The 13,681-nt window shown below is 35.1% G+C and overlaps 1 protein-coding gene across 1 annotated transcript in view; it reads right to left on the reverse strand.

The window, feature by feature from the left end:
- The window catches only part of ca16b (carbonic anhydrase XVI b), a 222,071-nt gene that overhangs the window by 59,759 nt on the left and 148,631 nt on the right, over positions 1-13,681 (reverse strand). Inside the window, exons 10-13 of the mRNA XM_056460409.1 lie at positions 13,169-13,277; positions 12,942-12,991; positions 8,176-8,890; positions 3,867-4,005 (exon numbers count right to left, since the gene is read on the reverse strand). Coding sequence (XP_056316384.1) covers positions 3,867-4,005; positions 8,176-8,890; positions 12,942-12,991; positions 13,169-13,277 — 1,013 coding nt within the window. The remainder of the gene's footprint in view (positions 1-3,866; positions 4,006-8,175; positions 8,891-12,941; positions 12,992-13,168; positions 13,278-13,681) is intronic.

The following is a 13,681-nucleotide window of genomic DNA, read 5'->3' on the forward strand; positions in this document are numbered from 1 at the left end:
GAGGGCTAATAATTCTGACTTCAACTGTTTAAATACAAGTAATAAAATTATAAAAAAACAAAACAACTAAAAACTGTTTTTAATAAATATAATACAATAAAATATAAATGAAAATAAAATACTAAACTGTCTCATATAAAATATTAGATGAAAATATGTAATAAAAGACAAATGTTGGCCATGAAGCTTAATAAATAAACAGGATTAAAGCTAAAATTACAAAATTTTCAAATAAAATAAACAAATGCTAAAAAATCCATATAAAATAGAAACAGACATCATATAAAATTAGATTAGAATTAGGTTTTGAAGCTGAACATAAACACAAAGCTAAATAATAAAAAAAATCATAAATATTTGACTATATTGCAAATACATATTACTGAAACTATCATTACTAAAACTGCATCTAGTACTTTTATAAAAAAAAAAAGAAATCTAAATATTATATAATTCTTATATAATACCAAGAAACCATCTTATATAATCCCACATAATACTTTTAAACCCCAGAACTACTTTAATATTTACCTCTTAATGCAATCTTAAACAAGCATTGTGCACTCACATTTGAAACGATATACTCAAACCAGTCATGCTCACAGATTGGCGCACAGCTGGGGCCCTCAGCACAAGACTCACAGTCCCCAGGGGCCCCGCAACCTCTCAGCACACACACAAACACACACATACACACACGCACAAGACTGAGCAGGAGGATGCTGGTATTTGGCAGGAAGCTCCATAGGAGGTTTTAATTCGGGTACCGAGGGGCCGAGCGTGTGCAGATGGGGCCGGGTCTCTCTGAGGAGCTGAGCCAGGTTTATAAAGGCCAGGAGATGGAGTAGACAGAGGTGGACGAGGTGTGGATTCAGGGGTCACAGCGACCTTACGCAGTTTACAGACCAGACGGAGCCACTGCACTAAACATGCGGCTATGAATATTAATCGATGCATTTGTGCAGGAGTTGTTTAAAGAAAACTGATTCTAGGGCTCAGTTTACACCTGATGGGTTTTTAAAGGGACAGTTCACCCAAAAATATTTAATTATGACATCATTTACTCACCCTTCCTTTATTCAAAATCTGTGTTCAAAAGATCAAAATCTTGTTCAATCTGAGATTCTTTTTTTTCTGTTGAGCATTAAAGAAGATATTTAGAAAAATGCTGGTATCCATTGACTTCCATAATATTTATTTAATAACCACTGAGGTCAATGGGTGCAAAAATACATACACATTTTTGGGTGAACAATCCCTTTGATTCAATCATATCTGTAAATACAGGTGTAAGCGGGGTGTGAAACATTGGGTTTTTATATTGAGTATTGCATTGATGTCTTTGTATATACATATATTTGCATGTTATATGTTTTATATGTTTATTTATTTATTTTAATACTATTAATACATATTTTCGGTAGAGCTGTGCAATATATATTGTATGGACAATATAAAAAGTCAAAATGATGCTCAATTATTGTTTATTTTGTTGTGTCGCAAAATGAAATTATTTATGATAATACTTTATCATAATCTGAAAAACCTACACGCTTTTCATCACTTGCATGCCTTCATGGGGATGCAGGTGGAAACGTGAATAACAGTATGGTCAGAAAGTTTGTAAGTATGTTTAAATTTAGCATTTTATTTAGCAACATTTTATGTTGAGCCCTACAATCATTTGTGTATTTGTTTTATATTCATTCATTCATTTGCTTTTCAGCTCAGTCCCTTTATTAATCAGGGGTCGCCACAGTGGAATGAACCGCCAACTTATCCAGCATATGTTTTACACAGCGGATGCCCTTCCAGCCGCAACCCAACATTGGGAAACATCCATGCACACTCATTCACAAATATACACTACGGCCAATTTAGTTTATTCAATTCACCTATAGCATATGTCTTTGGACTGTGGGGGAAACCTGAGCACCTGGAGGAAACCCATGCCAACACGGGGAGAACATGTAAACTCTGCATAGAAATGCCAACTAACCCAGCCGGGGCTCGAACCAGCGACCTTCTTGCTGTGAGGCAACAGTGCTAACCACTGAGCCACTGTGTGGCCTATTTTGCTGTGTTGCAAAACGAAACTATTTATGATAAAACTTTCCATCATTTGGATGAGCACAATCTTACACGCCATCAGGGGGATGCAGGCGGAAACGTGAATAACAGTATGGTGGGAAAGTACTTTGTTTACATTTTGCATTTTATTTAGCAACATTTTATGATGAGCCCTACAATCATTTGTTTTTGAAAAGTATTTTATATTTTTATTAATATTTTTTAATAAAACATTTGCCCTGAATAAAGTGAAATGAAAAGTTGCAAATAAATGGGTACATTTTTAAGTATATACTTTAAGACGTGAAAAGAAGAAGTTATTTCCATGTGGTCAACATATATAAACTAATAATTGACTGAATTTATATCATGATGCATATCATTAGATGCCGTGATATAAGATTTTTGTCATATGAGATTTTTTCAAGATAATAATATTCAGCTTAAAGTGACATTTAAAGACTTAACTAGGTTAATTAGGTTAACTAGGCAGGTTAGGGTAATAAGGCTAGTTATTGTATAATGGTGGTTTGTTCAGTAGACTATCAGAAAAAAAAAAAATTTAAAGGGGCTAATAATTTTGTCTTAAAAAATGTGTTTAAAAAATTCAAAACTGCTTTTATTCTTGCCAAAATAAAACAAATATTCTTTCTCCAGAAGAAAAAATATTATCAGACATACTGTGAAAATTTCCTTGCTCTGTTAAACATCATTTGGGAAATATTTAAAAAAGAAAAAAATTCAAAGGGAGGCTCTACTTTCCTAATTTTATGTAAATTGTGTAAGCTTATTTCACACACACACACACACACACACACACACACACACACACACACACACACACACACACACACACACACACACACACACACACACACACGCACACACGCGCACGCACGCACGCAAGCACGAACACACACACACACACACACACAGACACACACACGCACACACACACACACACACACACACACACACACACACACACGCACACACACACACACACACACACACACACACACACACACACAAAATAAAAATCTGAAAAAAACTGCATTGATAGCCCTGCCCATAGTCCCTTGAAAGTGGTTGGCAAAGTAGTCAAAAAGTAGGACAAAACAGCAGGTGCAGGCCCGTATCCAGGGTTCGGGTGGTTTGAAAGACCCACCCCTTACTGACAAATGTCCAGTCCCGTATATGAGCTTATTTGTCCTATTTTGACTGCTATGGTATGATAAATTGTAAAAATAACCCATCGAAAAAGGCTTTAAGATGAAGTGGTATCCTCTATTGGCTGTCGCTTCAGTGTGACTTCAGCTAGTTTTGGCCAATGCAAAGTTATTTTTCATGAGTCCAACATCCAGCTGTGCAAGAAAACAGACAATCTGATGCAAGTGAGGAGACAAAAAACTTAAAAGACAATAAACAGTGTTTAATTTATTACTTTATTTTCTAATGATATTTGACGTATTTGTATTTAATTTACATTTTTTTTATTTATTATTCTTTAGGAAATATTTTGGCACATCAAAAAGCTAATCCATCTAAAAATAGTGCTTAAAATGTCAGTGAAAAGCAGTATTTATATCTTGAAATTAAACAGAAAATGAGGTGAATAACTGCAAACAGAACCATCCCTTTCACCAGGCAGGCTACGGGCCTGAGGTGTAATAAATACCAGATATAAACAGAGCATATACGCTCAGTTCAGATCCTGATAAAAGGCCGAGTTGACCTGGGAGTGGTGTGCCGGTCAGCATCTCATTAACTCTTGGTCTGTAAACATTGAATCTCACCTCCAGTAGACCAGGACGGCCAGCAGCATGATGAGACAGAGCAGAGTGAGGGCAGAGACCACCATCAGAGGGATGATCCACTCCATCCGGCTGGAGGACGACACTGGGTCCCGGCTGACGGTGGAGATGCTGTTTCTCTCTGCAGGACGGTCAAACCACACCAGAGAAAGGTCAAAGAGTTGTTTTATAATAGATGGAGAGAGTTTAAATGCTTGAAAACTTTATTCCTACATATTCAAGACAGCTATTTTTGTGCTTTTATCTTCCTTTGGAAAGTTATTTTTGGGAAACTATTAATTTGCATATATTAGATACAGCTGAAGTCAGAATTATTAGCCCCCCTTTGAATCTTTTTTCTTTTTTAAATATTTCGCAAATGATGTTTAACAGAGCAAGGAAATGTTCACAGTATGTCTGATAATATTTTTTCTTCTGGAGAAAGTCTTATTTGTTTTATTTCGGCTAGAATAAAAGCAGTTTTAAATTTTTTTATGAACCATTTTAAGGTCAATATTATTAGCCCCTATTTTTTTTTTTTATGTCTACAGAACAAACCATCATTATACAATAACTTGCCTAATTACCCTAACCTGCCTAGTTAAACTAATTAACCTAGTTAAGCCTTTAAATGTCACTTTAAGCTGTATACGGTAGAAGTGTCTTGAAAAATAGTCAAATAATATTTACTGTCATCATGGCAAAGATAAAATAAATCAGTTACAAGAAATGAGTTATTAAAACTATTATGTTTAGAAATGTGTTGAGAAAATCTTTTCTCCGTTAAACAGTAATGGAGGAAAAAATAAACCAGGGGATAATAATTCAGGGGGGCTAATAATTCTGACTTCAACTGTATTTTGCAATAATCCTCCTGCAGTGATAAAAATTTCTCAGTTTTTAAATTTGACTTTTATTGCATAAATATCCAATTTTACTTACAGATGTATTGCACAGAGCTTTTTACACTGGATATACTAAACAATCCAGAAAGCGTAGAACAAAATAAGAAAAATAAATAACACTAAGGAGGCAAAGATAAAAGTATATAGTAATTTTTTTTTTGTTTCGTTTTATTTTATTTTAAGTTTTAACTGGTATGATTTTTTTTTTGTCTCTCAGACTTACCAATGCTGCATTATTTAATAAAAAAAACAATAATTTCACAAATTAATAAATATTTTAACTTTAGATATTTTTCAAATATTTTAAAACGTTTAAATATTTATTTTACTTGTATAGTTTTAATAATATACATTAGGGATGTAACGATTCACCTGACTCAATTCGATTCATTTCACGATATTAGTCTCACGATTCACGATTTAGTCACGATTTTTAAACAAAATTATTTGAAACAAATTTAAGGTGAAGAGCCCTTTCATTTTTTCTTAAATGCTGCACATTTATGCAAAATAATATATTTTCTGCCATAAGTAAATTGCAATTTAAAAGACAAATAAATAAAAAACAAAACAAAAAGAATAGTAAAAACTATAGACGACTCATTAAAATAAACAAACTAAAACTGTGACTGTGCTAGCAGTTTTCATTTTTAAAAAGAAATATCAGCATTTCTATGTTTTCTGGATTAAGCTGATCTCTTTGCACATTTACAATGTCTCCTGCTGATGAAAAAACTCTTTCACTGGGAACTGAGATGGCTGGGCTGGAGAGGAAAGCCTTTCCTAAACCAGAGAGAAGTGTGTACAGAGGAGGTCAATAGGCCGTCTGCTCCAGGGCACTGGCCACTGGCATAAAAAAACTGATTATAAAATGACTAATTATATAGTAGGACAGAGACAGAAGTTGAACATGATTACGAATGTGAATAATTAATATTACTTGTAAAATTAATTAGCATAAGTATCAGTGTGATACAATTAAGAAGAAATAATCTTCAACGTTTTTAAATATGCAATAATAATAAGCAAATTATAAAAATATGCATAAACCAATTTGATAAGGAGGGGGAAAAATAATACCTGGTTCTGTAACAGAAAAACATTTTCTTTCAGTCTGAAAAACATCTTCACACTTTCGCTATTAAAACACCAATGCACTGTGTGATCTCTATAGCACTCGTCAGAGCAAGCAGAGCTGTAAATCATCCGGTGCGCGTGGTTTGGCTTATTAATGTTTTTTTTATATAGACGTCTGTGACCACAGTTTTTCACTGTGCTGACGGTTTATTTGCATCATATTCGTTGATCTTTTAGTGTAAATAAATTTCCTTTTGCAGTATTTGATTTGCACACAGTTTGTGTTTTGTCTGGCGCACTTCATCGCTGTCATTTTACTCCCCACCCTTTGCTCGCCACTGATGTGCAGGTAAAGCAAGCTGTAAACACAGCGCACTCTCTGTTAAAAAAATGTATCGCAAATCGTTTCTACCGATTTGAACCGTAACATATTTGAATCGATTTTCAACTGGCTCACGATGAATCGTTACATCCCTATAAATAAATAAAAAGTACATCCATGTTGATACATATTATATATTCAGACACAATTATATATTTTTTATCATATGTTTTAAGGTAATGAGTTTTTGTTGTCACCTTTAAATTTAACATGACCTTAATAAATAAAAGTCATAATTTCTTCAATAAAAAATCCTATTAACCCTAAACTTAAATAGCGGAAAATATAAGATATTTTTAAGACAACTTTTAATATTTCTATGCATTTATACATGTCATAAAATATTGATATATCTATTTTCATTTATTATATGATTTTTACTATTTAAGAATATTTAGATTTCTATATTTTAAATAGCATAGTACAGTAAAATGTTAATTTTTTTGCTGTCCTCACTGAATAAAAGTTTTATAAATCCCCAAATTTTGAATAATAATACATTTATATATATGTTTTATAATTATTTACAACTAAATATATTGCAGATGAAAATACATTTCATATTTCAGCAGATAAATAAATTTATACAACAGTTCCGTCTGGTTCTCGAATCTGATTGGCTGCAAGCTGTGTAATATTCCCGTAATAACAGCACTATAATATTTTTTGTAATATTTTAATCCTTTATATTTATATCCTATATATATATCCTTATTATATCCTATATATATATATCCTTAATATTTTAATTATTTTTCATATGTAAAGATATTTGCGTATTGCTGTAGCCTACATCCTGTCTGTATTAAGCAATGTGTAAGCGAGGCGCACAACTAACGCGCTCTGCGCTGGACAATAGACCAGCTTTGTTCTCATCTATTGAATAATCTATTATAGTTTCTCAAAATAGCAACGTGCCCGCAATGCGCCTCAACACGCCTCCTTTTTAAGAACCGAATGCCTATGGGCACACATATGGGCGCAAATGTGTTTGCTATTTGAACAGCGTGGCGCAAAACGTCAAACAGACTCTTGCGCCAATCTGAAACTAGCAAACAACTATTGCGTCGCACCTTGCGCCGCATTGCGCCGGGTGTATGATAGGGCCCTTTGTGTTTAGCCTTTTTTTCTTATCACAAAACACAGCAGTAATCTGGTAGTGATTGCGTTGCTTTTGCTTTTTCGGGGTTAATTATTGTGATTTTTCGATTGCAGCAAAGAAATACAGGGAAATCTCTGTAGACTGATGGCATTTCATGCTGTTCAGCCTTATAATCTTAAAATGAGAGCAAAATCACCTGTTTTGTCATCACTTCAGACATTACGCTAAAGAATCATTCAAATACTACCTCTAAATTGACACTGGTAAAGTAGCAACGGTTTCTGCTGTTCTGACGTCAGCTGCTGATGTAAATAAAAGAAAGTAGTTCCTCATACAAAAGGATTTTGAGACTCTGTGATTGGTTTTCTGTTTTATATACATGATTATGCCGTTAAACTGTTGTATAAACGCAATATCACATGAATAGCAGTGCGATATGGCTGTATAAATGCACTGGTTAAACACTAAGGCACTCGGCTTGTGGCCCTGTGTCAACACACACCTCCCACCGGAGCCGATATACAGCCATATCGCACTGCTACTTGAGTGATATTGCTCATTTATGCATATTTACAGTTACAGTTATAATCGCCCTCCTGTGAATTTTTTTTTCTTCTAATATTTCCCAAATGATGTTTAACAGAGCAGGAATTTTTCACAGTATTTCCTATATATATTTTTTCTTCTGGATAAAGTCTTATTTTATTCTTATAAAGTTGTTTTATTTTGGCTAGAATAAAACCAGTTTTAAATTTTTTTAGAAACCATTTTAAGGTCAATATTATTAGCAATTATTCGCTCTTCTCCACAGATATTTTTTCCACAGCAGCTCCACAGCTCGCTTACCAGTGTGAATGTAGTATGGCCAATTTGCCTTCTCCTCATCGCTCAGTTTGCTGCTTTCTGTAGAGCTGGAGGGAATCTGCATGTCATTATCGTCCTGCCATGTCACTTTTGTCGAATCCTCAGCATCCGGCCTCTCAGTGGCTCCAGAAAACTGCTCCTCCACTCCAGCAGGGGCCAGTGTGGAGCCCTCAGCGTCTGCTCTCTCTCGATCTCTGTGTTTAGATGTCGGTATTGGAACTGTGGGCTTTTGCGCTGCCTGCTTTTTATCCTTGACTGTCACATCTTTCCCCTTCTTCTTCTTCTTCTCCTCATCTCTCTGTTCCTCTTCTTTATCTTCCTCCTCCTCCTCTTCGTCGTCCTCTTTCTTATGCTCTTCTTCTTCCTCAATTTTGTTCTGAGTGTCGGTGCTGTCTTCAGATGGGCTGTTTTCGGCTGTCGGAGAGGCTGGATGTTGAGTGGGTGATGGGCCTGTGTTTGTTGAATGTGTCGGCCAGAAGGATCCAGGAAGGGATGAAATGACGCTGCCGCTGAAGCCCAGGCCCGCTAATAGTGTGCTGGTCACCACAGAAGCGACGGTGGCTTGCCCTCCACTGGATGGTGGACCCATTCCCGTGGCCATAGAGACGAAGGAGAAGGGGAGGCCGGCCGACGTCCAGGTTGAAGAGCCCGAGCTGATGGGGGCCATATCTGCAGATGAGGCTGGAGAAACTGTCGGCTGAAATCAGATGGAAGTGTGAATAAAATAGTGCATACATAGAATTAAAAATGATTAGATGCTGAGCTGCACGGTTAATCCGAAAATGATTTTAACACCCACATCCAAAAAATGCAAATGTACCCACCATTTATGGTTGCAAATTTGAGTTTTACATAGAAGATATTTTGAAGAATGTTGGAAACCAGTAGCCATTGACAAACATAGTAAAATAATATACATATACAGCTGAAGTCAAAATTATTAGCCTTCCTGTGATTTTTTCTTCTTCAGATATTTATTAGAAGACATGGGATCAGCTTTCACTGCTATGCAGATGATACTCAATTATATATTTCAACTAAACCTGACGAGACGTCTAATCTGTCCAAGCTAACTGAGTGTATTAAAGATGTTAAAGACTGGATGACCAACAATTATCTTCTCTTAAACTCAGACAAAACAGAATTATTACTTATTGGGCCTAAATCCTGTACACAGCAGATCTCACAACTCGACCTACAATTAGAGGGATACAAAGTTAGCGTTAGCTCTACTATAAAAGATCTGGGTGTCATATTAGACAGCAACTTAACTTTTAAAAATCATATTTCCCATGTCACAAAAACTGCTTTCTTTCATCTGAGAAATATAGCTAAGTTACGAAGTATTCTATCCATCTCAGATGCAGAAAAGCTAGTCCATGCTTTTATGACTTCTAGGCTGGACTACTGTAATGCACTGTTTGCTGGCTGCCCAGCATCCTCTATTAACAAACTTTAATTAGTACAAAATGCAGCTGCCAGAGTTCTTACCAGGTCTAGAAAATTTGATCACATCACCCCAATTTTATCCTCCTTACACTGGCTGCCTGTTAAGTTTCGTATTGAATTTAAAATATTGCTTCTTACATATAAAGCTTTAAATAATCTAGCTCCTGCTTATCTAACCAATCTTCTGTCTCGCTACAATCCAACTCGCTCTTTAAGGTCTCAAAACTCAGGGCTTCTGGTAGTACCTAGAATAGCAAAGTCGAGTAAAGGAGGTCGAGCCTTCTCATTTATAGCTCCTAAACTCTGGAATAGCCTTCCTGATAACGTCCGAGGCTCAGACACACTCTCCCAATTCAAAACTAGATTAAAGACCTATCTGTTCAGTAAAGCATACACTTAGTGCACCACTTAGGGGGCTTCCACACAGGTTATGCATCTTGTTGATATACACTGTGAACATCAGCTACGCTAATTATTTTCTTTATTCTCCATTTCCACCTGGGGATACTCTTCCCGAGGCCCACAGACTATGCAGAGTCACTGATTTGATCCAAGACCAACGACGAGATGATCCCAAGGTTTTTTATATCCTGGACCTGGCCGAATCCTGAGCAGCTACTGTGATGGTCATGGAAGAGTGGAGAACATGAGACTGATTCCTGTGACGCTCCAGAGACAGACTAGTCTTCGCTGAGGCCAGCTTCCAGCCTCCGCCACTGAGACTGCAGCTCTGCACAAGACGTTTGGCCAGCGGAGAAATTAAAATGATCGTGCCCAACTGAGTCTGGTTTCTCTCAAGGTTTTTTTTCTTCACTTCCGCCTTTAGTGAAGTTTTTTTTCCCTCTCCGTTGTCGCCACTGGCTTGCATGGTTCGGGATCTGTAGAGCTGCGCATCGTTGGATTTGCTCTTCAGTATTTGGACTATCAGTAGTGATTATTAAACCACACTGAACTGAACTAAACTGAACTGAACTTAAACACTACAAACTGAACTACACTGTTCCTATTTACTGTGACCTTTTAAGTGAAGCTGCTTTGACACAATCTACATTGTATAAGCACTATACAAATAAAGGTGAATTGAATTGAATTGAATTTCCCAAATGATGTTTAACAGAGCAAAGAATTTTTCACAGTATTATCGATATTTTTTTATTCCTTGGGAAAGTCTTATTAGCTTTATTTTGGCTAGAATAAAAGTAGCTTTACATTTAAAAAAACATTTTAAGGTCAATAATATTAGCCCTCTTAACCAATCTTTTCACCCACATCCAAAAAAATGCAAATTTACCCACCATCTATGGTTGCACATTTGTGTTTTACATAAAAAATTTTTTTTGAAGAATGTTGGAAACCAGTAGCCATTGACAAACACTGTAGTAAAATAATATACATATACAGCTGAAGTCAAATTATTCTCCCTCCTGTGATTTTTTTTTCTTTTTCAAATATTTCCCAAATTGTGTTTAACAGAGCAAAGGATTTATCCTAGTATTCATTCGTTTTTTCATTTTCTTTTAGGCTTAGGCCCTTTATTAATTTGGGGTTGCCACAGTGGAATGAACCTCCAACTTATCCAGCATGTGTTTTACGCAGAGGATGGTCTTCCAGCTACAACCCATCACTGGGAAACATCCATACACACTCATTCACACTCATACACTACGGACAATTTAGCTTATCCAATTCACCTATACCACATGTCTTTGGCCTGTGGGGGAAACCGGAGTACGCAGAGGAAACCCACGCAATCGCGGGGAGTACATGTAAACTCCACACAGATATGCCAACTGACCTTCTGGAGAAAGTCTTATTTGCTTTATTATGGCTAGAATAAAAGCAGTTTAAATTATTATTTTTTAAACCATTTTAAAGTCAATATTATAATCCTCTTTAAGCAATATGTTTAAGGTGCATAAATAGATTTAAAAATTATTAAATGATGAGCTGCACGATTAATCCTTAAATGATTTAAGCACCCATATTTAAAAAATTTACCCACCATTTATGGCTCCAAATTTGAGTTTTAGACAAAACAAGAATTTCAAAGAATGTTAGAAACCAGTAGCCATTGACAACCATAGTAGTAAATTTATATATATATATATATATATATATATATATATATATATATATATATATATATATATATATATATATATATATATATATATATATATATATATATATACACACACACACACATACATATACTTTGGACATCAGTTTCAACAACCGGTTTCCAACATTCTTCAGAATATCTTCTTTTGTGTTCAAGAGAAATCAAAAACTCAAACATATTTTGAGTAAATGTTGACAGAAGTTTCGATTGTGGGTGGACTATTTAGGGGAACTAAAAGGGCTGAGACACACCAAGCAGATGCATAACAAGCACCAACAAAACCCAGCTGTGTTCTTGCTTCATGTTGGATTGCGTCTGGTCCAAAAAGCTGTGCGTGAACACAGTATTATTATTTCAGTGTTTACAAACATTCAAATTGTGATTAAATTGCTGTGCTAACAGTTTAACGCTGGGATATAAACACTCGTGGCTACAGTTTTGATCAAAATCACTTTCTGAAAGCAACTTGACACTTTAAATGAAGGTCATAGCAAATACAATGTTACACCAATAAGTGGCGACAAGCAACAATTACAAATATAATTGTCAATCAATTATTTGTACAAGAGATTATTCAAACATGTTGATTTATCCAGTAATACAATAACTGAAGTCTTTATTTATGAGTAATTAAGAAGATTTTAAAAAATAATGATTTAAATTATTTAATAATACTACATTTAAAATAAATGATTGAGGCAATTGTTGTCAGAACCACTAGTAAATTATAATTCAATTACTGTTGTTATTAATTAGTTACTCTATTTTAATTAGTGGTTCTATTAGTAACTCTGTTTTACAATAAAACAAAATGTGATTTCAGTAAGACTTTATTTTGATGGTCCCTATTGCACATTTTGTTGACAGAAAGATGCACTGCAACTACATGCCAATTAATTATCATTTGAGTATTAGTAGACTGTCTGCTTAATGTCTGTTGATTCTGCTCCTCCAACAGACATTTAACTGACTATAAGAAACTTTTCAAGTACATGTCAACTTACACTAACCCTAACCCTAACCTAACAGTCTACTTATAATCTACTGAGAATTAGTTGGCATGTAGATGCAATGTATCTTAAATTCAAGAAAATGCGCTAAAGAGACCATCCGAATAAAGTGATACCGTGGTTTCTGAATTATATAGAATAATGCAGCTCTAATTAAAGTTACCCACCATTCCGGTTTTCACAATCCTTGTGCCTTCGAATATCCTTGTGGTGTTTGCTGGAACAAACCAAAGTATGACAAAAAATATCCTCATTGGGGCAATACATCTTTCCATAAAACTAAAACTAACAATAAGCACTTTTAGATATCCATTAGGTGGTTTATTTACTATTTTCAATCTTATTTGTCATTTTTACTTAGAAATAAATGCAGAAACTTTACACTTCAAAATACCTTTGAATAGAAGAGTCTGGCTGAAGTCACTGCGCTGGTCTCTCTGACACAAAGCTTGCACTCTGAAGAGATACAGGACATCTGGAGACACGAGTGTGATGACTGCCCTCTGCAGGAGATGAAACACACACAAACACCATACATGTAAATAACACAGCACAATACACTGATGGCAGAAACATGTGGATACATTCTACATATGTAGCATCACATATTACTCAAATATATACGCTGTACACTAATTTTTTGCATGCATGGAATTTCCATATGCTAGAATTTTTTTTATTAAATAGAATTTTGTATTCAGTAAGGATGCATTCAACTCAGACATTTTGAAGACTACTGAAAAAACTGCATGGATGACTGCAGTTTTGTTTTCCCATGGACAAGTGTTGAGAATTAGCAAGTCTGCTAAAACACTTAAACAAATGCATTTGGTTGTCCAGTGTAATTGTGATGTCCATATCAAATAAATAAATAGATAAAAATGCTGAAAATGAAATAAATGACTCA

The sequence above is a fragment of the Danio aesculapii genome, chromosome 6 (genome assembly GCF_903798145.1).
Source record: "Danio aesculapii chromosome 6, fDanAes4.1, whole genome shotgun sequence".
In the NCBI taxonomy this organism is placed as follows: domain Eukaryota; kingdom Metazoa; phylum Chordata; class Actinopteri; order Cypriniformes; family Danionidae; genus Danio; species Danio aesculapii.